Genomic DNA, 26,397 nt, shown 5'->3' with positions numbered 1-26,397 from the left:
TAAAGGGTGGCCTGCCACACAACCACACCGAATTTCAGCACGTTTCAAGCAAGCAGCGCAGAGTTATTCCAATTAATCCCTAATATGGGTTAGGGTTGCAATTAGGGTTAGGGTTAGGGTTGTGATTAGGGTTAGGGTTAGGGTTGCTATTAGGGTTAGGGTTAGGGATGAATACCCATTGGAGCTCAAGATATTCTTCAATAACTTTTTTTCTGTAGGTCATAGAGACTTGGAAGTTGGTTCCATCTCCACTAATGTGGCTATGCCCGATCCATTGGTACCACCCCCAAGCTTCTACGACCTTTGGAAGGGGTAGGGTTAGGGTTGTGATTAGTGTTTGATTTTTTGGTTGTGATTAGGGTTAGGGTTAGGGCTGAAAACCTATAGCAGTTCAAGATATTGTTCAATAACTTTTTTTCTGAAGGTCATAGAGACTTGGAAGTTGGTTCCATCTCCACTAATGTGGCTCTGCCCGATCCATTGGGACCATCCCCGAGCTTCTACGACCTTCGGAAATGGTGAAACCACCAAATCTATTAAAAATAAGTACAAGATATTTTTAAATAACTTTTCTTCTGAAAGTCCTAGAGACTTGTGCATTTCATGATTAATAAAGGGTGGCCTGCCACACAACCACACCAAATTGCAGCACGTTTCGAGCAAGCAGCGCAGAGTTATTCCAATTAATCCCTAATATGGGTTAGGGTTGCAATTAGGGTTAGGGTTAGGGTTGCAATTAGGGTTAGGGTTAGGGTTGTGATTAGGGTTAGGGTTAGGGTTGCTATTAGGGTTAGGGATGAATACCCATTGGAGCTCAAGATATTCTTCAATAACTTTTTTTCTGTAGGTCATAGAGACTTGGAAGTTGGTTCCATCTCCACTAATGTGGCTATGCCCGATCCATTGGTACCACCCCCAAGCTTCTACGACCTTTGGAAGGGGTAGGGTTAGGGTTGTGATTAGTGTTTGATTTTTTGGTTGTGATTAGGGTTAGGGTTAGGGCTGAAAACCTATAGCAGTTCAAGATATTGTTCAATAACTTTTTTTCTGAAGGTCATAGAGACTTGGAAGTTGGTTCCATCTCCACTAATGTGGCTCTGCCCGATCCATTGGGACCATCCCCGAGCTTCTACGACCTTCGGAAATGGTGAAACCACCAAATCTATTAAAAAAAAGTACAAGATATTTTTAAATAACTTTTCTTCTGAAAGTCCTAGAGACTTGTGCATTTCATGATTAATAAAGGGTGGCCTGCCACACAACCACACCAAATTGCAGCACGTTTCGAGCAAGCAGCGCAGAGTTATTCCAATTAATCCCTAATATGGGTTAGGGTTGCAATTAGGGTTAGGGTTAGGGTTGTGATTAGGGTTAGGGTTAGGGTTGCTATTAGGGTTAGGGTTAGGGATGAATACCCATTGGAGCTCAAGATATTCTTCAATAACTTTTTTCCTGTAGGTCATAGAGACTTGGAAGTTGGTTCCATCTCCACTAATGTGGCTATGCCCGATCCATTGGTACCACCCCCAAGCTTCTACGACCTTTGGAAGGGGTAGGGTTAGGGTTGTGATTAGTGTTTGATTTTTTGGTTGTGATTAGGGTTAGGGTTAGGGCTGAAAACCTATAGCAGTTCAAGATATTGTTCAATAACTTTTTTTCTGAAGGTCATAGAGACTTGGAAGTTGGTTCCATCTCCACTAATGTGGCTCTGCCCGATCCATTGGGACCATCCCCGAGCTTCTACGACCTTCGGAAATGGTGAAACCACCAAATCTATTAAAAAAAAGTACAAGATATTTTTAAATAACTTTTCTTCTGAAAGTCCTAGAGACTTGTGCATTTCATGATTAATAAAGGGTGGCCTGCCACACAACCACACCAAATTGCAGCACGTTTCGAGCAAGCAGCGCAGAGTTATTCCAATTAATCCCTAATATGGGTTAGGGTTGCAATTAGGGTTAGGGTTAGGGTTGCAATTAGGGTTAGGGTTAGGGTTGTGATTAGGGTTAGGGTTAGGGTTGCTATTAGGGTTAGGGTTAGGGATGAATACCCATTGGAGCTCAAGATATTCTTCAATAACTTTTTTTCTGTAGGTCATAGAGACTTGGAAGTTGGTTCCATCTCCACTAATGTGGCTATGCCCGATCCATTGGTACCACCCCCAAGCTTCTACGACCTTTGGAAGGGGCAGGGTTAGGGTTGTGATTAGTGTTTGATTTTTTGGTTGTGATTAGGGTTAGGGTTAGGGCTGAAAACCTATAGGAGTTCAAGATATTGTTCAATAACTTTTTTTCTGAAGGTCATAGAGACTTGGAAGTTGGTTCCATCTCCACTAATGTGGCTCTGCCCGATCCATTGGGACCATCCCCGAGCTTCTATGACCTTCGGAAATGGTGAAACCACCAAATCTATTTTAAAAAAGTACAAGATATTTTTGAATAACTTTTCTTCTGAAAGTCCTAGAGACTTGTGCATTTCATGATTAATAAAGGGTGGCCTGCCACACAACCACACCGAATTTCAGCACGTTTCAAGCAAGCAGCGCAGAGTTATTCCAATTAATCCCTAATATGGGTTAGGGTTGCAATTAGGGTTAGGGTTAGGGTTGTGATTAGGGTTAGGGTTAGGGTTGCTATTAGGGTTAGGGTTAGGGATGAATACCCATTGGAGCTCAAGATATTCTTCAATAACTTTTTTTCTGTAGGTCATAGAGACTTGGAAGTTGGTTCCATCTCCACTAATGTGGCTATGCCCGATCCATTGGTACCACCCCCAAGCTTCTACGACCTTTGGAAGGGGTAGGGTTAGGGTTGTGATTAGTGTTTGATTTTTTGGTTGTGATTAGGGTTAGGGTTAGGGCTGAAAACCTATAGCAGTTCAAGATATTGTTCAATAACTTTTTTTCTGAAGGTCATAGAGACTTGGAAGTTGGTTCCATCTCCACTAATGTGGCTCTGCCCGATCCATTGGGACCATCCCCGAGCTTCTACGACCTTCGGAAATGGTGAAACCACCAAATCTATTAAAAATAAGTACAAGATATTTTTAAATAACTTTTCTTCTGAAAGTCCTAGAGACTTGTGCATTTCATGATTAATAAAGGGTGGCCTGCCACACAACCACACCAAATTGCAGCACGTTTCGAGCAAGCAGCGCAGAGTTATTCCAATTAATCCCTAATATGGGTTAGGGTTGCAATTAGGGTTAGGGTTAGGGTTGCAATTAGGGTTAGGGTTAGGGTTGTGATTAGGGTTAGGGTTAGGGTTGCTATTAGGGTTAGGGATGAATACCCATTGGAGCTCAAGATATTCTTCAATAACTTTTTTTCTGTAGGTCATAGAGACTTGGAAGTTGGTTCCATCTCCACTAATGTGGCTATGCCCGATCCATTGGTACCACCCCCAAGCTTCTACGACCTTTGGAAGGGGTAGGGTTAGGGTTGTGATTAGTGTTTGATTTTTTGGTTGTGATTAGGGTTAGGGTTAGGGCTGAAAACCTATAGCAGTTCAAGATATTGTTCAATAACTTTTTTTCTGAAGGTCATAGAGACTTGGAAGTTGGTTCCATCTCCACTAATGTGGCTCTGCCCGATCCATTGGGACCATCCCCGAGCTTCTACGACCTTCGGAAATGGTGAAACCACCAAATCTATTAAAAAAAAGTACAAGATATTTTTAAATAACTTTTCTTCTGAAAGTCCTAGAGACTTGTGCATTTCATGATTAATAAAGGGTGGCCTGCCACACAACCACACCAAATTGCAGCACGTTTCGAGCAAGCAGCGCAGAGTTATTCCAATTAATCCCTAATATGGGTTAGGGTTGCAATTAGGGTTAGGGTTAGGGTTGCAATTAGGGTTAGGGTTAGGGTTGTGATTAGGGTTAGGGTTAGGGTTGCTATTAGGGTTAGGGTTAGGGATGAATACCCATTGGAGCTCAAGATATTCTTCAATAACTTTTTTTCTGTAGGTCATAGAGACTTGGAAGTTGGTTCCATCTCCACTAATGTGGCTATGCCCGATCCATTGGTACCACCCCCAAGCTTCTACGACCTTTGGAAGGGGCAGGGTTAGGGTTGTGATTAGTGTTTGATTTTTTGGTTGTGATTAGGGTTAGGGTTAGGGCTGAAAACCTATAGGAGTTCAAGATATTGTTCAATAACTTTTTTTCTGAAGGTCATAGAGACTTGGAAGTTGGTTCCATCTCCACTAATGTGGCTCTGCCCGATCCATTGGGACCATCCCCGAGCTTCTATGACCTTCGGAAATGGTGAAACCACCAAATCTATTTTAAAAAAGTACAAGATATTTTTGAATAACTTTTCTTCTGAAAGTCCTAGAGACTTGTGCATTTCATGATTAATAAAGGGTGGCCTGCCACACAACCACACCGAATTTCAGCACGTTTCAAGCAAGCAGCGCAGAGTTATTCCAATTAATCCCTAATATGGGTTAGGGTTGCAATTAGGGTTAGGGTTAGGGTTGTGATTAGGGTTAGGGTTAGGGTTGCTATTAGGGTTAGGGTTAGGGATGAATACCCATTGGAGCTCAAGATATTCTTCAATAACTTTTTTTCTGTAGGTCATAGAGACTTGGAAGTTGGTTCCATCTCCACTAATGTGGCTATGCCCGATCCATTGGTACCACCCCCAAGCTTCTACGACCTTTGGAAGGGGTAGGGTTAGGGTTGTGATTAGTGTTTGATTTTTTGGTTGTGATTAGGGTTAGGGTTAGGGCTGAAAACCTATAGCAGTTCAAGATATTGTTCAATAACTTTTTTTCTGAAGGTCATAGAGACTTGGAAGTTGGTTCCATCTCCACTAATGTGGCTCTGCCCGATCCATTGGGACCATCCCCGAGCTTCTACGACCTTCGGAAATGGTGAAACCACCAAATCTATTAAAAATAAGTACAAGATATTTTTAAATAACTTTTCTTCTGAAAGTCCTAGAGACTTGTGCATTTCATGATTAATAAAGGGTGGCCTGCCACACAACCACACCAAATTGCAGCACGTTTCGAGCAAGCAGCGCAGAGTTATTCCAATTAATCCCTAATATGGGTTAGGGTTGCAATTAGGGTTAGGGTTAGGGTTGCAATTAGGGTTAGGGTTAGGGTTGTGATTAGGGTTAGGGTTAGGGTTGCTATTAGGGTTAGGGATGAATACCCATTGGAGCTCAAGATATTCTTCAATAACTTTTTTTCTGTAGGTCATAGAGACTTGGAAGTTGGTTCCATCTCCACTAATGTGGCTATGCCCGATCCATTGGTACCACCCCCAAGCTTCTACGACCTTTGGAAGGGGTAGGGTTAGGGTTGTGATTAGTGTTTGATTTTTTGGTTGTGATTAGGGTTAGGGTTAGGGCTGAAAACCTATAGCAGTTCAAGATATTGTTCAATAACTTTTTTTCTGAAGGTCATAGAGACTTGGAAGTTGGTTCCATCTCCACTAATGTGGCTCTGCCCGATCCATTGGGACCATCCCCGAGCTTCTACGACCTTCGGAAATGGTGAAACCACCAAATCTATTAAAAAAAAGTACAAGATATTTTTAAATAACTTTTCTTCTGAAAGTCCTAGAGACTTGTGCATTTCATGATTAATAAAGGGTGGCCTGCCACACAACCACACCAAATTGCAGCACGTTTCGAGCAAGCAGCGCAGAGTTATTCCAATTAATCCCTAATATGGGTTAGGGTTGCAATTAGGGTTAGGGTTAGGGTTGTGATTAGGGTTAGGGTTAGGGTTGCTATTAGGGTTAGGGTTAGGGATGAATACCCATTGGAGCTCAAGATATTCTTCAATAACTTTTTTCCTGTAGGTCATAGAGACTTGGAAGTTGGTTCCATCTCCACTAATGTGGCTATGCCCGATCCATTGGTACCACCCCCAAGCTTCTACGACCTTTGGAAGGGATAGGGTTAGGGTTGTGATTAGTGTTTGATTTTTTGGTTGTGATTAGGGTTAGGGTTAGGGCTGAAAACCTATAGCAGTTCAAGATATTGTTCAATAACTTTTTTTCTGAAGGTCATAGAGACTTGGAAGTTGGTTCCATCTCCACTAATGTGGCTCTGCCCGATCCATTGGGACCATCCCCGAGCTTCTACGACCTTCGGAAATGGTGAAACCACCAAATCTATTAAAAAAAAGTACAAGATATTTTTAAATAACTTTTCTTCTGAAAGTCCTAGAGACTTGTGCATTTCATGATTAATAAAGGGTGGCCTGCCACACAACCACACCAAATTGCAGCACGTTTCGAGCAAGCAGCGCAGAGTTATTCCAATTAATCCCTAATATGAGTTAGGGTTGCAATTAGGGTTAGGGTTAGGGTTGCAATTAGGGTTAGGGTTAGGGTTGTGATTAGGGTTAGGGTTAGGGTTGCTATTAGGGTTAGGGTTAGGGATGAATACCCATTGGAGCTCAAGATATTCTTCAATAACTTTTTTTCTGTAGGTCATAGAGACTTGGAAGTTGGTTCCATCTCCACTAATGTGGCTATGCCCGATCCATTGGTACCACCCCCAAGCTTCTACGACCTTTGGAAGGGGCAGGGTTAGGGTTGTGATTAGTGTTTGATTTTTTGGTTGTGATTAGGGTTAGGGTTAGGGCTGAAAACCTATAGGAGTTCAAGATATTGTTCAATAACTTTTTTTCTGAAGGTCATAGAGACTTGGAAGTTGGTTCCATCTCCACTAATGTGGCTCTGCCCGATCCATTGGGACCATCCCCGAGCTTCTATGACCTTCGGAAATGGTGAAACCACCAAATCTATTTTAAAAAAGTACAAGATATTTTTGAATAACTTTTCTTCTGAAAGTCCTAGAGACTTGTGCATTTCATGATTAATAAAGGGTGGCCTGCCACACAACCACACCGAATTTCAGCACGTTTCGAGCAAGCAGCGCAGAGTTATTCCAATTAATCCCTAATATGGGTTAGGGTTGCAATTAGGGTTAGGGTTAGGGTTGTGATTAGGGTTAGGGTTAGGGTTGTGATTAGGGTTAGGGTTAGGGTTGCTATTAGGGTTAGTGTTAGGGATGAATACCCATTGGAGCTCAAGATATTCTTCAATAACTTTTTTTCTGTAGGTCATAGAGACTTGGAAGTTGGCTCCATCTCCACTAATGTGGCTATGCCCGATCCATTGGTACCACCCCCAAGCTTCTACGACCTTTGGAAGGGGTAGGGTTAGGGTTGTGATTAGTGTTTGATTTTTTGGTTGTGATTAGGGTTAGGGTTAGGGCTGAAAACCTATAGGAGTCCAAGATATTGTTCAATAACTTTTTTTCTGAAGGTCATAGAGACTTGGAAGTTGGTTCCATCTCCACTAATGTGACTCTGCCCGATCCATTGGGACCATCCCCGAGCTTCTACGACCTTCGGAAATGGTGAAACCACCAAATCTATTTTAAAAAAGTACAAGATATTTTTAAATAACTTTTCTTCTGAAAGTCCTAGAGACTTGTGCATTTCATGATTAATAAAGGGTGGCCTGCCACACAACCACACCAAATTTCAGCACGTTTCGAGCAAGCAGCGCGGAGTTATTCCAATTAATCACTAATATGGGTTAGGGTTGCAATTAGGGTTAGGGTTAGGGTTAGGGTTGCAATTAGGGTTAGGGTTAGGGTTGCAATTAGGGTTAGGGTTAGGGTTGTGATTAGGGTTAGGGTTAGGGTTGCTATTAGGGTTAGGGATGAATACCCATTGGAGCTCAAGATATTCTTCAATAACTTTTTTTTCTGTAGGTCATAGAGACTTGGAAGTTGGTTCCATCTCCACTAATGTGGCTATGCCCGATCCATTGGTACCACCCCCAAGCTTCTACGACCTTTGGAAGGGGTAGGGTTAGGGTTGTGATTAGTGTTTGATTTTTTGGTTGTGATTAGGGTTAGGGTTAGGGCTGAAAACCTATAGGAGTTCAAGATATTGTTCAATAACTTTTTTTCTGAAGGTCATAGAGACTTGGAAGTTGGTTCCATCTCCACTAATGTGGCTCTGCCCGATCCATTGGGACCATCCCCGAGCTTCTATGACCTTCGGAAATGGTGAAACCACCAAATCTATTTTAAAAAAGTACAAGATATTTTTGAATAACTTTTCTTCTGAAAGTCCTAGAGACTTGTGCATTACATGATTAATAAAGGGTGGCCTGCCACACAACCACACCCAATTTCAGCACGTTTCGAGCAAGCAGCGCAGAGTTATTCCAATTAATCCCTAATATGGGTTAGGGTTGCAATTAGGGTTAGGGTTAGGGTTGCTATTAGGGTTAGGGTTAGGGATGAATACCCATTGGAGCTCAAGATATTCTTCAATAACTTTTTTTCTGTAGGTCATAGAGACTTGGAAGTTGGTTCCATCTCCACTAATGTGGCTATGCCCGATCCATTGGTACCACCCCCAAGCTTCTACGACCTTTGGAAGGGGTAGGGTTAGGGTTGTGATTAGGGTTAGGGTTAGGGCTGAAAACCTATAGGAGTTCAAGATATTGTTCAATAACTTTTTTTCTGAAGGTCATAGAGACTTGGAAGTTGGTTCCATCTCCACTAATGTGGCTCTGCCCGATCCATTGGGACCTTCCCCGAGCTTCTACGACCTTCGGAAATGGTGAAACCACCAAATCTATTAAAAAAAAGTACAAGATATTTTTAAATAACTTTTCTTCTGAAAGTCCTAGAGACTTGTGCATTTCATGATTAATAAAGGGTGGCCTGCCACACAACCACACCAAATTTCAGCACGTTTCGAGCAAGCAGCGCGGAGTTATTCCAATTAATCACTAATATGGGTTAGGGTTGCAATTAGGGTTAGGGTTAGGGTTAGGGTTGCAATTAGGGTTAGGGTTAGGGTTGCAATTAGGGTTAGGGTTAGGGTTGTGATTAGGGTTAGGGTTAGGGTTGCTATTAGGGTTAGGGATGAATACCCATTGGAGCTCAAGATATTCTTCAATAACTTTTTTTCTGTAGGTCATAGAGACTTGGAAGTTGGTTCCATCTCCACTAATGTGGCTATGCCCGATCCATTGGTACCACCCCCAAGCTTCTACGACCTTTGGAAGGGGTAGGGTTAGGGTTGTGATTAGTGTTTGATTTTTTGGTTGTGATTAGGGTTAGGGTTAGGGCTGAAAACCTATAGGAGTTCAAGATATTGTTCAATAACTTTTTTTCTGAAGGTCATAGAGACTTGGAAGTTGGTTCCATCTCCACTAATGTGGCTCTGCCCGATCCATTGGGACCATCCCCGAGCTTCTATGACCTTCGGAAATGGTGAAACCACCAAATCTATTTTAAAAAAGTACAAGATATTTTTGAATAACTTTTCTTCTGAAAGTCCTAGAGACTTGTGCATTTCATGATTAATAAAGGGTGGCCTGCCACACAACCACACCGAATTTCAGCACGTTTCGAGCAAGCAGCGCAGAGTTATTCCAATTAATCCCTAATATGGGTTAGGGTTGCAATTAGGGTTAGGGTTAGGGTTAGGGTTGCAATTAGGGTTAGGGTTAGGGTTGCAATTAGGGTTAGGGTTAGGGTTGTGATTAGGGTTAGGGTTAGGGTTGCTATTAGGGTTAGGGATGAATACCCATTGGAGCTCAAGATATTCTTCAATAACTTTTTTTTCTGTAGGTCATAGAGACTTGGAAGTTGGTTCCATCTCCACTAATGTGGCTATGCCCGATCCATTGGTACCACCCCCAAGCTTCTACGACCTTTGGAAGGGGTAGGGTTAGGGTTGTGATTAGTGTTTGATTTTTTGGTTGTGATTAGGGTTAGGGTTAGGGCTGAAAACCTATAGGAGTTCAAGATATTGTTCAATAACTTTTTTTCTGAAGGTCATAGAGACTTGGAAGTTGGTTCCATCTCCACTAATGTGGCTCTGCCCGATCCATTGGGACCATCCCCGAGCTTCTACGACCTTCGGAAATGGTGAAACCACCAAATCTATTTTAAAAAAGTACAAGATATTTTTGAATAACTTTTCTTCTGAAAGTCCTAGAGACTTGTGCATTTCATGATTAATAAAGGGTGGCCTGCCACACAACCACACCGAATTTCAGCACGTTTTGAGCAAGCAGCGCAGAGTTATTCCAATTAATCCCTAATATGGGTTAGGGTTGCAATTAGGGTTAGGGTTAGGGTTAGGGTTGCAATTAGGGTTGCAATTAGGGTTAGGGTTAGGGTTGTGATTAGGGTTAGGGTTAGGGTTGCTATTAGGGTTAGGGATGAATACCCATTGGAGCTCAAGATATTCTTCAATAACTTTTTTTTCTGTAGGTCATAGAGACTTGGAAGTTGGTTCCATCTCCACTAATGTGGCTATGCCCGATCCATTGGTACCACCCCCAAGCTTCTACGACCTTTGGAAGGGGTAGGGTTAGGGTTGTGATTAGTGTTTGATTTTTTGGTTGTGATTAGGGTTAGGGTTAGGGCTGAAAACCTATAGGAGTTCAAGATATTGTTCAATAACTTTTTTTCTGAAGGTCATAGAGACTTGGAAGTTGGTTCCATCTCCACTAATGTGGCTCTGCCCGATCCATTGGGACCATCCCCGAGCTTCTATGACCTTCGGAAATGGTGAAACCACCAAATCTATTTTAAAAAAGTACAAGATATTTTTGAATAACTTTTCTTCTGAAAGTCCTAGAGACTTGTGCATTACATGATTAATAAAGGGTGGCCTGCCACACAACCACACCGAATTTCAGCACGTTTCGAGCAAGCAGCGCAGAGTTATTCCAATTAATCCCTAATATGGGTTAGGGTTGCAATTAGGGTTAGGGTTAGGGTTGCTATTAGGGTTAGGGTTAGGGATGAATACCCATTGGAGCTCAAGATATTCTTCAATAACTTTTTTTCTGTAGGTCATAGAGACTTGGAAGTTGGTTCCATCTCCACTAATGTGGCTATGCCCGATCCATTGGTACCACCCCCAAGCTTCTACGACCTTTGGAAGGGGTAGGGTTAGGGTTGTGATTAGTGTTTGATTTTTTGGTTGTGATTAGGGTTAGGGTTAGGGCTGAAAACCTATAGGAGTTCAAGATATTGTTCAATAACTTTTTTTCTGAAGGTCATAGAGACTTGGAAGTTGGTTCCATCTCCACTAATGTGGCTCTGCCCGATCCATTGGGACCATCCCCGAGCTTCTACGACCTTCGGAAATGGTGAAACCACCAAATCTATTTTAAAAAAGTACAAGATATTTTTAAATAACTTTTCGTCTGAAAGTCCTAGAGACTTGTGCATTTCATGATTAATAAAGGGTGGCCTGCCACACAACCACACCAAATTTCAGCACGTTTTGAGCAAGCAGCGCGGAGTTATTCCAATTAATCACTAATATGGGTTAGGGTTGCAATTAGGGTTAGGGTTAGGGTTAGGGTTGCAATTAGGGTTAGGGTTAGGGTTGTGATTAGGGTTAGGGTTAGGGTTGCTATTAGGGTTAGGGTTAGGGATGAATACCCATTGGAGCTCAAGATATTCTTCAATAACTTTTTTTCTGTAGGTCATAGAGACTTGGAAGTTGGTTCCATCTCCACTAATGTGGCTCTGCCCAATCCATTGGGACCATCCCCGAGCTTCTACGACCTTCGGAAATGGTGAAACCACCAAATCTATTTAAAAAAGTACAAGATATTTTTGAATAACTTTTCTTCTGAAAGTCCCAGAGACTTGTGCATTTCATGATTAATAAAGGGTGGACTGCCACACAACCACACCGAATTTCAGCACGTTTCGAGCAAGCAGCGCGGAGTTATTCCAATTAATCACTAATATGGGTTAGGGTTGCAATTAGGGTTAGGGTTAGGGTTAGGGTTGCAATTAGGGTTAGGGTTAGGGTTGCAATTAGGGTTAGGGTTAGGGTTGTGATTAGGGTTAGGGTTAGGGTTGCTATTAGGGTTAGGGATGAATACCCATTGGAGCTCAAGATATTCTTCAATAACTTTTTTTCTGTAGGTCATAGAGACTTGGAAGTTGGTTCCATCTCCACTAATGTGGCTATGCCCGATCCATTGGTACCACCCCCAAGCTTCTACGACCTTTGGAAGGGGTAGGGTTAGGGTTGTGATTAGTGTTTGATTTTTTGGTTGTGATTAGGGTTAGGGTTAGGGCTGAAAACCTATAGGAGTTCAAGATATTGTTCAATAACTTTTTTTCTGAAGGTCATAGAGACTTGGAAGTTGGTTCCATCTCCACTAATGTGGCTCTGCCCGATCCATTGGGACCATCCCCGAGCTTCTACGACCTTCGGAAATGGTGAAACCACCAAATCTATTTTAAAAAAGTACAAGATATTTTTAAATAACTTTTCGTCTGAAAGTCCTAGAGACTTGTGCATTTCATGATTAATAAAGGGTGGCCTGCCACACAACCACACCAAATTTCAGCACGTTTTGAGCAAGCAGCGCGGAGTTATTCCAATTAATCACTAATATGGGTTAGGGTTGCAATTAGGGTTAGGGTTAGGGTTGCAATTAGGGTTAGGGTTAGGGTTGTGATTAGGGTTAGGGTTAGGGTTGCTATTAGGGTTAGGGTTAGGGATGAATACCCATTGGAGCTCAAGATATTCTTCAATAACTTTTTTTCTGTAGGTCATAGAGACTTGGAAGTTGGTTCCATCTCCACTAATGTGGCTCTGCCCAATCCATTGGGACCATCCCCGAGCTTCTACGACCTTCGGAAATGGTGAAACCACCAAATCTATTTAAAAAAGTACAAGATATTTTTGAATAACTTTTCTTCTGAAAGTCCCAGAGACTTGTGCATTTCATGATTAATAAAGGGTGGACTGCCACACAACCACACCGAATTTCAGCACGTTTCGAGCAAGCAGCGCAGAGTTATTCCAATTAATCCCTAATATGGGTTAGGGTTGCAATTAGGGTTAGGGTTAGGGTTGCAATTAGGGTTAGGGTTAGGGTTGCTATTAGGGTTAGGGTTAGGGATGAATACCCATTGGAGCTCAAGATATTCTTCAATAACTTTTTTTCTGTAGGTCATAGAGACTTGGAAGTTGGTTCCATCCCAACTAATGTGGCTATGCCCGATCCATTGGGACCATCCCCGAGCTTCTACGACCTTCGGAAATGGTGAAACCACCAAATCTATTAAAAAAAAAGTACAAGATATTTTTGAATAACTTTTCTTCTGAAAGTCCTAGAGACTTGTGCATTTCATGATTAATAAAGGGTGGCATGCCACACAACCACACCAAATTTCAGCACGTTTCGAGCAAGCAGCGCAGAGTTATTCCAATTAATCCCTAATATGGGTTAGGGTTGCAATTAGGGTTAGGGTTAGGGTTGTGATTAGGGTTAGGGTTAGGGTTGCTATTAGTGTTAGTGTTAGGGATGAATACCCATTGGAGCTCAAGATATTCTTCAATAACTTTTTTTCTGTAGGTCATAGAGAATTGGAAGTTGGTTCCATCTCCACTAATGTGGCTATGCCCGATCCATTGGTACCACCCCCGAGCTTCTACGACCTTTGGAAGGGGTAGGGTTAGGGTTGTGATTAGTGTTTGATTTTTTGGTTGTGATTAGGGTTAGGGTTAGGGCTGAAAACCTATAGGAGTTCAAGATATTGTTCAATAACTTTTTTTCTGAAGGTCATAGAGACTTGGAAGTTGGTTCCATCTCCACTAATGTGGCTCTGCCCGATCCATTGGGACCATCCCCGAGCTTCTATGACCTTCGGAAATGGTGAAACCACCAAATCTATTTTAAAAAAGTACAAGATATTTTTGAATAACTTTTCTTCTGAAAGTCCTAGAGACTTGTGCATTACATGATTAATAAAGGGTGGCCTGCCACACAACCACACCGAATTTCAGCACGTTTCGAGCAAGCAGCGCAGAGTTATTCCAATTAATCCCTAATATGGGTTAGGGTTGCAATTAGGGTTAGGGTTAGGGTTGCTATTAGGGTTAGGGTTAGGGATGAATACCCATTGGAGCTCAAGATATTCTTCAATAACTTTTTTTCTGTAGGTCATAGAGACTTGGAAGTTGGTTCCATCTCCACTAATGTGGCTATGCCCGATCCATTGGTACCACCCCCAAGCTTCTACGACCTTTGGAAGGGGTAGGGTTAGGGTTGTGATTAGTGTTTGATTTTTTGGTTGTGATTAGGGTTAGGGTTAGGGCTGAAAACCTATAGGAGTTCAAGATATTGTTCAATAACTTTTTTTCTGAAGGTCATAGAGACTTGGAAGTTGGTTCCATCTCCACTAATGTGGCTCTGCCCGATCCATTGGGACCTTCCCCGAGCTTCTACGACCTTCGGAAATGGTGAAACCACTAAATCTATTAAAAAAAAGTACAAGATATTTTTAAATAACTTTTCTTCTGAAAGTCCTAGAGACTTGTGCATTTCATGATTAATAAAGGGTGGCCTGCCACACAACCACACCAAATTTCAGCACGTTTCGAGCAAGCAGCGCGGAGTTATTCCAATTAATCACTAATATGGGTTAGGGTTGCAATTAGGGTTAGGGTTAGGGTTAGGGTTGCAATTAGGGTTAGGGTTAGGGTTGCAATTAGGGTTAGGGTTAGGGTTGTGATTAGGGTTAGGGTTAGGGTTGCTATTAGGGTTAGGGATGAATACCCATTGGAGCTCAAGATATTCTTCAATAACTTTTTTTCTGTAGGTCATAGAGACTTGGAAGTTGGTTCCATCTCCACTAATGTGGCTATGCCCGATCCATTGGTACCACCCCCAAGCTTCTACGACCTTTGGAAGGGGTAGGGTTAGGGTTGTGATTAGTGTTTGATTTTTTGGTTGTGATTAGGGTTAGGGTTAGGGCTGAAAACCTATAGGAGTTCAAGATATTGTTCAATAACTTTTTTTCTGAAGGTCATAGAGACTTGGAAGTTGGTTCCATCTCCACTAATGTGGCTCTGCCCGATCCATTGGGACCATCCCCGAGCTTCTACGACCTTCGGAAATGGTGAAACCACCAAATCTATTTTAAAAAAGTACAAGATATTTTTAAATAACTTTTCGTCTGAAAGTCCTAGAGACTTGTGCATTTCATGATTAATAAAGGGTGGCCTGCCACACAACCACACCAAATTTCAGCACGTTTTGAGCAAGCAGCGCGGAGTTATTCCAATTAATCACTAATATGGGTTAGGGTTGCAATTAGGGTTAGGGTTAGGGTTAGGGTTGCAATTAGGGTTAGGGTTAGGGTTGTGATTAGGGTTAGGGTTAGGGTTGCTATTAGGGTTAGGGTTAGGGATGAATACCCATTGGAGCTCAAGATATTCTTCAATAACTTTTTTTCTGTAGGTCATAGAGACTTGGAAGTTGGTTCCATCTCCACTAATGTGGCTCTGCCCAATCCATTGGGACCATCCCCGAGCTTCTACGACCTTCGGAAATGGTGAAACCACCAAATCTATTTAAAAAAGTACAAGATATTTTTGAATAACTTTTCTTCTGAAAGTCCCAGAGACTTGTGCATTTCATGATTAATAAAGGGTGGACTGCCACACAACCACACCGAATTTCAGCACGTTTCGAGCAAGCAGCGCAGAGTTATTCCAATTAATCCCTAATATGGGTTAGGGTTGCAATTAGGGTTAGGGTTAGGGTTGCAATTAGGGTTAGGGTTAGGGTTGCTATTAGGGTTAGGGTTAGGGATGAATACCCATTGGAGCTCAAGATATTCTTCAATAACTTTTTTTCTGTAGGTCATAGAGACTTGGAAGTTGGTTCCATCCCAACTAATGTGGCTATGCCCGATCCATTGGGACCATCCCCGAGCTTCTACGACCTTCGGAAATGGTGAAACCACCAAATCTATTAAAAAAAAAGTACAAGATATTTTTGAATAACTTTTCTTCTGAAAGTCCTAGAGACTTGTGCATTTCATGATTAATAAAGGGTGGCATGCCACACAACCACACCAAATTTCAGCACGTTTCGAGCAAGCAGCGCAGAGTTATTCCAATTAATCCCTAATATGGGTTAGGGTTGCAATTAGGGTTAGGGTTAGGGTTGTGATTAGGGTTAGGGTTAGGGTTGCTATTAGGGTTAGTGTTAGGGATGAATACCCATTGGAGCTCAAGATATTCTTCAATAACTTTTTTTCTGTAGGTCATAGAGAATTGGAAGTTGGTTCCATCTCCACTAATGTGGCTATGCCCGATCCATTGGTACCACCCCCGAGCTTCTACGACCTTTGGAAGGGGTAGGGTTAGGGTTGTGATTAGTGTTTGATTTTTTGGTTGTGATTAGGGTTAGGGTTAGGGCTGAAAACCTATAGGAGTTCAAGATATTGTTCAATAACTTTTTTTCTGAAGGTCATAGAGACTTGGAAGTTGGTTCCATCTCCACTAATGTGGCTCTGCCCGATCCATTGGGACCATCCCCGAGCTTCTACGACCTTCGGAAATGGTGAAACCACCAAATCTATTTTAAAAAAGTACAAGATATTTTTGAATAACTTTTCTTCTGAAAGTCATAGAGACTTGTGCATTTCATGATTAATAAAGGGTGGCCTGCCACACAACCACACCGAATTTCAGCACGTTTCGAGCAAGCAGCGCAGAGTTATTCCAATTAATCCCTAATATGGGTTAGGGTTGCAATTAGGGTTAGGGTTAGGGTTGTGATTAGGGTTAGGGTTAGGGATGAATACCCATTGGAGCTCAAGATATTCTTCAATTACTTTTTTTCTGTAGGTCATAGAGACTTGGAAGTTGGTTCCATCTCCACTAATGTGGCTATGCCCGATCCATTGGTACCACCCCCGAGCTTCTACGACCTTTGGAAGGGGTAGGGTTAGGGTTGTGATTAGTGTTTGATTTTTTGGTTGTGGTTAGGGTTAGGGTTCAGCACGTTTCGAGCAAGCAGCGCAGAGTTATTCACCCTAGAGTGAATAGGGTTAGGGCTGAAATGAGGGTTAGGGTTAGGGTTGCAATTAGGGTTAGGGTTAGGGTTGTGATTAGGGTTAGGGTTAGGGTTGCAGCCAGGGTTAGGGTTAGGGTTGGGGAGGAAAACCCATTGGAGATCAAGATATTCTTGAATAACTTTTGTTCTGAAGGTCATAGAGACTTGGAAGTTGGTTCCATCTGAACTAATGTGGGGATGCCCGTTCCATTGGTACCATCCCCGAGCTTCTTCGACCTCCGGAATGGGTCAAACCACCAAATCTCAACCAAAAAGTACACAATATTTTTGAATAACTTTTTTTCTGAAAGTCCTAGAGACTTGGGCATCTCACGCGTACTAAAGGGGAGACAGCCACGCACCCACACCAAATTTCAGCCCGTGTCAGAGTTATTCACCCTCTGGTGAATAGGGTTAGGGTTAAATAACATATTTAGTTTTTATATTTTGAATTTGGCCTGATTCAAAAACATTATTCAATTAACAAATGTGGGATGTGCATACCAATTTGGGTTTTTATGGGTGTATGCAACACACGAAATTTGCATGTTTAGCAGTCAGATAATAAATATTTCTTTCCCTTTCAAAACACTTTTTTATACCATTATGAAAGACTTGGATATAACTCTCTCATAACACAATGAAGCTTGTGTCTGTTTTGTGGACAGGACTGCAGCATAATTTGCAAAGTACATCTTTTTGGTCCATGTCAGACTTTTAATATCCAAACTGTGTCCCTTTTTAGGTACGAGATCCTCTATTTGTCTTTGCTGGTCGGAGTCTTTTTCATGTCTGGATTTATCTTGTTCTGACAGCATACAAATTCCAAAAAACAAAAAATGCAGCTGTAAAAAGTGGGATGTAAATGTCTGAGTGTGATATGAAATTTCTTTCATTACATGAAGTACCTGGTCTTATTGCTCAGCCCTATGCACTGCAGGAACTGAGTGAAAGGCTAGGAGTCAAAGTGGGCTGAGAGGACAGGAGAGGACACAAGTGTGAAAGATGCATAATGCATAGAGAAACAGTAAAGGTTGTGTTTCTCTTGGAGGAATGCTGAATGAATGAGGGATGAGAGAGAGCAATGTGAGAATGAAGGATGAGAGGGAGGGAGTCCGGAGAGGGTGATGGAGGAGGAAACAGAATGAGTGATGAGAAGGTGGAGGCAGAGGCAGGAGGATAAGGAGACGGTGGCAGAGGGAGAAAAGAAGGATGAGAGGGAAGGAAAATAGATGAGACGGAGTGTGAAGAGAGGAAATAAATGAGGAGTTTGAACAATGAGAAAAGTGGAGAAAATGCAGAGAAGCTAATGATAGAAGAGGTTGAGGGAGTACATAATGTCCTCCTTAATATAAAGTCACATGGTCGCATATATAGCATTATGATGTGAATAAGGAAAGATTTATTTTACTTGTATACATTTAAAGAAATAAAAAAGAACAACTTTCTAGATCTGCAGGAAAAACTCTCATCCTGCTCAGAAAAACTGATGAATTGTCTTCAGTGTAGCTGAAGGGACATTTTCAGTCCATAAGTTACGAGCATCGTTGTCAGTGGGTGCAGCCAGACATTCCAAAGATGGACAACGCCGGAGGATGTTTTCCTCCCAAGAAAAACAACATCGGCTGTTTCAGAAAACGCCCGATAATGAAAAATGTACACCTTCAAGTGACAAAGATTTCTCTTATGACTCTTTTCCAGGAAAAGCAAAGGAGGAAGTAAAGTGATGATGTTGGATAGTTCAGACTTTCGGACCAATTGCAAGAAGTTGTGGCAGCATTAAACAGTGGAAGACCGGATACTTGTAGACTTCACCTCCGATGATATAATGTTTGAACAACAAGGATGTTCATTTTGCTGTTAGTTATATCCTGTAATTTTATTTTACAGGGCCTCCTCTGTCTACAAACTAGTCAATAAGTAGATGCAGCCCACGTAGGTGATGCAACAGGACGTACATATGACATACAAAAGTCTTTCAGTCCTCTATCTATACTAAATCCAGAACCAAAGCTAACCGCATCAAATAGTAGACTATTAGGTCTCCTTCATAAATATTGAATGACAAATATTTTTTCAATGCAACTATAACTTTCAATATGGCAACAAGACAAATCAACAAAAATGAAAACTATATTCCAACACAGTTTTCGGAGCCTCCTTCATCTTTCAAAGGGAAACGGATTCAGTGCCCTTCATCCAAAAGTGGCTGATGCTCGATAAACCAGTGAAATTATAAAGTTTTCTTGTAATGTAGATAAGTGCTTATATGGAAATCTTCTGGAGTGGGATTTGAAAGTGTGAGGAGGAGGTGGAACAAAAGCCAATTTGTTATAAAAAAGAAGTGAAAATGAGAGCGTCAGAGCTTTATGGTGGCGTGGGACAAAGCTTTGAAGAAATGGGTCAGTTAACAGCAGGGTTTTCTGCTCCCGTGTATCATCACATTGGTTTTTTTATTGTTGCATTGCTCTTCCCTGACACTGTAGTTAGAGGGCACGCAAGCCTGATTGCTTCCTGTCACTGCTCCCGCTGAGCGTCCTATTAATCTTTGGGACCTGCTCTAATGAAATAATTGATTGATTATGTCAGTGTATTATCTATCAGTGCTGCTGCAGTAGCTCTAGCATACTGAGCGACTACAGCTCATGATTTATGATGATTATCGAGGGTGATTATCTGACCTCAGGATTTTTGTCTTCTCCCCATCTCCCCGTGCCTTCCTCCCCATCTGTCTTGTTTCCTGTCACATTCCTGCCCATCCTCACTTTCTCCATCTCTCCACTCCTCCACCTCCCACCCTCCGTCTTTCCTCTCCACCTCAGGGCGAGTGTTCCGCCAAGTGCTACAACATGTTCATCATAGAGACGGTGTGTGTGGCCTGGTTTTCCCTGGAGTTCGTCCTGCGCTTCATTCAGGCCCGCAGCAAGCTGGACTTCCTCCGAGGGCCACTCAACATCATTGACGCCATGGCCATCCTTCCCTACTACGTCTCCCTGGTGGTGAGTGAGGAAGACCCGAACCTGGAGCACGAGCGGCCAGGAGGAGGTAAGGGCTACTTAGACAAGTTGGGCCTGGTGTTGAGGATCCTGCGGGCGCTGAGGATCCTCTACGTAATGCGCTTGGCCCGTCACTCCCTCGGCCTGCAGACGCTCGGGCTGACGGTCAGGCGAAGCACCCGGGAGTTCGGCCTCCTCCTGCTTTTCCTCTGCGTTGCCGTCACTCTCTTTTCCCCGCTGGTCCACTTGGCCGAGAGCGAGCTCACGGGCACCCATGACTTCAGCAGCATCCCTGCCTCCTACTGGTGGGCTATTATCTCCATGACAACCGTAGGCTATGGCGACATGGTACCGAAGTCCATTCCAGGGCAGGTTGTAGCGATGAGCAGCATCCTCAGTGGAATCCTCATCATGGCCTTTCCTGCTACCTCCATTTTCCACATGTTCTCTCGCTCCTACCAAGAGCTCAAGATGGAGCATGACCGATTGTTCAAGGAAGAGTGTGCGGCTGCCGCAGCTGCTGCCGCCTCCGGGGATCTGCCAGAGGCGGTGGGGGGAGGGGTTGGGGACTCAGCTCCACTTGGTCTGGGATTACATCTAGACAAGCAGACTGTGCACTCACTGGAGTCGCTGGCTCTGCTGGGAAAAGGTGGAGAAGCTGCAGGAAATAACAACCACAGCCTTCCAGCAGCTGCTTTCTGAGCAGCACTCGCACTGACTGACTGAATCCAAAGCTTCCAAGAACATCCGCATCCCTTAATCTCTATCTTATATACTGTCAAACTACTGCAAATGACTATTGCTCCAAATGCCTCGGTCCCCGCGTGGCTATGAAGCATCTGTGTTGCATGGATAAGAGGAGATTAAACATACAGCATTTCCTTTGCCCTTCCTCTGATGATAGGGAGTACTAGTGCACACACCGCTGACTGCACAAGACTGAAAGACATAAAACCCTTTAAGTTGGATGGTTCAGTCTGTCCGACCAGAAAGCCTCCGCAGCAATATTATAAACTGGTTGCTTCCATAAACATGCAATAGTCAGTCCAAAGTTGCTTTTCCTTCCACTGTGAAAATACCTAAAAGCCCAACTGCAACGTTCAGTTTTAGTCATATTACTTTTTAATATGTTGCCTGCAGTATGGCCTGAAAATGTGTCTCTACTGTATATTCTACTTTTCTGCCAGGAAGTCTCTGGTTATTCTTTGGGACGCTTGAAACCATGTTCCGAGAAGAAATATTAACAAACCGACAGCTTTGGCTCTTAAAGACATATATCCATTGCTCCTTTATGTATCTCCTGTGTGATGGGACTCTCTGTTGTGAACTCCTGGTAAACTGAGCGAGGATGCTGCAGATGTTGTGATCCAAACTTTTTTTTTTTAAATCATCTGAAGAGGAAATGAAGAGAGCATTGAGGGTGTGTGAGTGAGAGAGAATGAGCGCTGACAACCATGAAATGTACTTTGCAATGCTTCAAATAAAAGCTCTCCTGGTAATATGAGAGAAATCCATTTTCTTGGCTGTAGTTTTTCCATTTTCGGTCTAATCTCTCTGGCCAGGATGCTCAATCAGAGTCCTGCTGCTGAACCTGCCGAACAGCCAGAAGCGCGCAGATTAAGCATTATGTGAACAACAATTCTGCGACAATCCCCTTCTTACATCACCTCCTTGTTTTCATGTGAACAATTACACCACTCGGGAGTAGATGCCACGGCTCTGTAAATCTTTAGTTTTTTAGACAGGGATCTCCCTAATGCAACTGTAATCTCTGTTTAACGTTACATCTTCAGGTCTCGGACAAATCAATCCTCTCATCTGCTGTCAAATCCTGGGGTGGCTTCCAAAACGGCTGGGGTCATGCTCCCTTTTCTGAGAAGAGTGGTCCAAGAAGGATGTGGAGGCATGCAGGGACGTGCCAGATGTGGATATAATCTAGATTAAAGTTGGAATTAAAAACCTCACAGACAAACGGGTTACTGCCTGAAACTCAGTCTTATCCAGTCACTTTTAATTTGCTTTTACTGTTTTTTTTCTCTGTTCCGAATCTGCAGTTATTGTAGTTTGGTCACTTGAGATTTATTGTGGCATATATCGCCCACATGGAAAAAAAAGAACTCTGTCATTTATTGAAACTGCACAAAGGACAACATCTTACAAGGTGTTTTGCTTACTGTTGTTTTTGTCACTAGTTTGGCATTTTGTTAAATATCTCCTGCAGTGTTATGTGACAGGACTGACAATTACTCTCAAGCCTGTACGCACATGAAACTACAGCCAGGAGTGAAATGGACGAGGAATTTAAATGACTGTCTCCAAACTGCAAACTGTGTTTTTCAGACAGTTGTTCAGTGTCTGATAGCTCTCTCCAAACAAATGAGGCTGACATTACGAGGCTATTGAAACAGATCACTGTCATTAAATGGCAAAAACTCTTAACCTGTTTCCCGGATTACAAAAACATTTAAACGCCACCAGGAAGAGTCAGTTATAGTTTCTGCAATCACACAAAAAGTAGGATTCATTATTTTGATTGTAAGATTAAGTGTTTGCAAACACACAGACTCATTATTTTTCTATAAACACACACTCAACCTCATACTTCTATCTTATTGTGGACACTTTTTCTAGCCAATTTCTGAGCCCCATACCCTAACTGTAACTATAACTACATCATCTAATCAGACTCAGGTCCCCACAATGAGGCAATACCTAGGTCTCAAACACACACCTGCAGGTTGTTTCTTGTGATCTCATTGGATGGATCTTGTTTCTTGAAGCTCTTTTATCCTTCACTTAGGACTGTGTCTGCAGGCACATGCAGATGTGTGATGAGCCTGGAGACATCTACAATCTGCAGAATAACAAAACACACAGCTCTTTAATTAGTGTCCCTCTGCGGTCTCTCTTTTTTTTAATTTCACTCTCAGATTTTGACGCCTCACTGCTTCTATTTATCTTTATCCCTCTCAAATCAGCCTCTTAACCAAATTTACATGACTGCTCATCTGAAACAGCGTTATCCCAACTGTCAGAAAGTCAAACACTGACATGCAACAGTGCTACACATAATGAATTCAGCAATATCACACTTGTTGGAAAAGTTCAACGAATCCATCAAAAGTTTGTAAAGCCATCTCTGTCTCTCTTTCCCTCTCTCTCTTACAGATGCACATGGACAAACGCTCTCTCGCTCACACACCTACTCACAACGGAGGCCGAGGTTTTAGTGGGAGTTTTTCTTGCTCATTGAGAATCTAAAGGTGGAAAAGGGTCACCACATGCATTCATTGTTCCCATACTGTGGGCGTTGGGAAGCCTTGTGAGACTGTAATTGTGATTAAGAAGGCGGCACAAATAAACTTAACTTGCAAATGTGTGGTTTCTTGCAGCTGGTGAAGTGAGGATGCTGGTGCTGCGGGCTGACGTGGTAGAAAAGGAATATGATGATGATGGCGACCTGGCAGACACAGATGGATCGTCTGTCATGTGTGTTATCTGCCTCCCCCTTATCGCTGTGACATTTATGAAGACAAACCTAGAAATTGCCTTTTACAATGGGAAAAATGGGGAGAAGGAAAAGACAAGGAGAAGTAAGTTGATGTTATTTTCGAATTATCGTTGTGTCCTGTGCTCCACGCCTCTCTGGTTTCACTCATGGCTGCAGGGTAAAGGAGCCAGTTTGGGATAAAGAGCCTCTCAGAAAGTCAATCCTGAGGTATTGCTTTTTAAGAAGGATTTTATTATTAATAAGCCAGCTAACCCAAGCTTTGAGGATTCCTGGGGGCCATAGAGAGACTGAGGATGATGAGTCAGAGACATAGTGTTGTACACGTCGTGACGACAATAACCAGCAATATTAAAACTAAGTCTGTTTGTTGGTTCGTTTATTTCTCAGCAGGATTATGCAAAAACTACCAAAGAGATTTCCATGAAACTTGGTGGAAGGACATGGGACAGAAAAGACCCCCATAAAATTCTGGGGCAGATCCAGGAATTTTATAATTTTCTTTAACATTACAAGTAAGTTTTACAGATTTCCTAATAATGAGAGGATTTTGATGAAAGTAATCAGACTGATGAGTGGGTGCAATTTGATGTGGACCTAAACAAAAATGGGGAAGTAGTTCATTTAAACATTTCATAAGGCAACTGTTGAGCCTCTACTTAGCCATTCAAGTTAAAAATCTATATCTCATTTGTTCGATCGTGCTGCATCGAAAGAAATATTAAGTGAGAATGAAATGTTGTGGTTTCATTAGTGTCACTACGCAAACACTAGCTAACACAGGCTTCCCCTGCTTCCACGCTGAGAAAAAAGCTAAACTGATTGACTCTAGTTTGTTAAACGGACAATGTATGGAATTAATCTTCTCCTCTCCACAGGGTAAAACTTTAAGAAACACAAATGAAGGTGCAGCTAGCAGCCGGTGTACATAGCTACGTGTAACATCTGGAAGCAGGGAAGTTACTCACCCAGATATCCTATGGTAAAAAATGTAAAAAAGCACTAAGGCTACATCCATAGTCTACATTTTCATTTGAAAATACACCCACTCTGCTTCAGGTTCACCTGGTGTCCTCTCCCATCCCAACCTTAGAGGTGCGTTTGTGTCAGCTGTTTCCCCCGTTTCCTATTTCCAAGCTAGCCTATAGGGTGTAGCCATAGACTGTATATTAAAAAGGTGTCACTGAATTTTTACCACAGAGACATGAGAGTGGCATCAACTGTCTTTCTTCACAAGAAATGTAAAACAATTCCTTTAGAATTCTCAGTGCATATGGCAGCACACGCTTTCATCCAGAGAGAATTCAAACTCAGTTAGCGAACTTAGTGATCTCCCGGAGCTACATCTGATTTTTGTCTGGTTTTTCACACTGTGGAGAGCCACCATGTCTCCGACAACCCAAACCCACTGAAAGACATGGGGAGCAGCAGGAGGGGAGGAAATAAAAATTCATGGCCAGCTTTACTTTCATCCTATATTCATATACTGATGACGGCTCTCCAGCTACGGTTATGTGCTGCTGGGTCGTCTGAGCTGAGAGCTTTTTAAGAAACGCTGTGATTATAATAGTGAAGACCGTGTCTGACTTTCAGGGTTCTTTAACCTTGAAAGGGATTTAATAATGGAGAGTGAAACAGTGAGTTTTTAGGGACATGAAGTCGACTTGTTTCTGGCCTTTGTTCTGCCCTTGTGCTTGAATGTTCTCCTGAATAAAAGAGCAGTTTGAAATATTACATTTTCATTTTGAGAAATTGGATGGAAATCTTTGTCTTCTGCTTCCAAGATGACCCAGTTGAGGTAGATCCCCTTTATCTAGATTTTTTTATGAGAGGGTTAATAAGAAATTCCCCACATAATGAAGCAATGTCGTTAATGAAAGAAATATGTTTGTTTTCCAGAAAATGATCTTGCAGAATAAAGTCTACTTGTCGTGACTATAAAGAGTCATTCAACTTTTATATGATTATGTTAAGTCACTTGCAGCAAACAGTTTTAGATTATCGTCATCACATGTTTGTTTCCCCATCCTCAACCTCAGTACTGTTGTTCTAATTTTGTTTTAATTGTTGAGCAATTTAAATGTTATATCCAATGAGGTATTGTGATTGGTTAAACAAATTTAGCTGTGTGCTGATTGTGATACCCACATGTGAGTCTCTCTTCAGTATTTAAACTATTTTTCACAATTTAAAATAATATTATTACTGAATAATTGTAATGAAAAGATCAAAAATCGAATGAAACTGATGTAAAACTTACATAAAAACTTGTCTGTCAATCACACAATGAAAATATGAGGCTAAGCTTTTAATGTGCTCTGGTCTCATTATGTCCTGTGCTCAAGGTCAAACTGGGAAATGCCACCACAGAAGCATTTTGCTCCTCTGCTGTTACAAGTCTTTGAATTTCTTCTTGGTCATGAGACATGATCAGTCTGCGTTTGCTCCCTGGTGTCTGTGTCAAGGTGGATGCACACCACAAGATTTCTGATAAGATGTGGATCCAATTAAAACAAACTGACACAGGATATCAGGATGGAAGCCTCTATAGAGACCATATTCCACCATCACTATAGAGAGAACAGCCTGGTGCAGACCATACATTTTAATCAGCTGAAAGAGTCCCAGGGTGTCTTCTCCCCCTAATCTGAAGGAATGAAATAGAAAAGTGAAGACAATCTATGGAGGGGTATCCTGCCAACTCTACCTCACTGTAGGGACACCAGAACCAATTCACTGAATAACATAAAATGTGCATGTCAATAAAAACAATGCAAGTTGTTTTGCTTTCTGCTCCTACATGAGAAAGTTGGGTTATTGTGGTAAAGAGGGGAAATCACAGGATGTGTGGAGGTTTGATGTAGATTTAAAACTGCAGGAAAACAGAACGCCTCTCTGGGTGACAGGAACGAGGAGAGACGGAGGAGCAGCGAGGGGTAAAGATAAAAGGGACGGAATGGGGAGGACAGAGAAGAGGAGTCTCTTTTTTCTTCTTATT

At 42.2% G+C, this 26,397-nt stretch overlaps 1 protein-coding gene across 2 annotated transcripts in view; it reads left to right on the top strand.

Moving 5' to 3' along the window:
• Positions 1 to 21,405, top strand: part of kcng4a (potassium voltage-gated channel, subfamily G, member 4a) — a 143,350-nt gene extending 121,945 nt beyond the window's left edge. For both annotated transcript variants that reach the window (XM_069528152.1, XM_069528153.1), the window contains exon 4: positions 19,718 to 21,405. In XM_069528152.1, the coding sequence (XP_069384253.1) occupies positions 19,718 to 20,593 (876 nt within the window). In that variant the 3' untranslated portion in view covers positions 20,594 to 21,405. The remainder of the gene's footprint in view (positions 1 to 19,717) is intronic.
• The last annotated feature ends 4,992 nt before the right edge of the window (positions 21,406 to 26,397 follow it).

This window comes from Paralichthys olivaceus, chromosome 7 (assembly GCF_024713975.1).
Source record: "Paralichthys olivaceus isolate ysfri-2021 chromosome 7, ASM2471397v2, whole genome shotgun sequence".
Classification (NCBI taxonomy): domain Eukaryota; kingdom Metazoa; phylum Chordata; class Actinopteri; order Pleuronectiformes; family Paralichthyidae; genus Paralichthys; species Paralichthys olivaceus.
The sequence above is the reverse complement of the archived record's forward strand: the minus strand, read 5'-3'. Positions and strand labels throughout refer to the sequence as shown.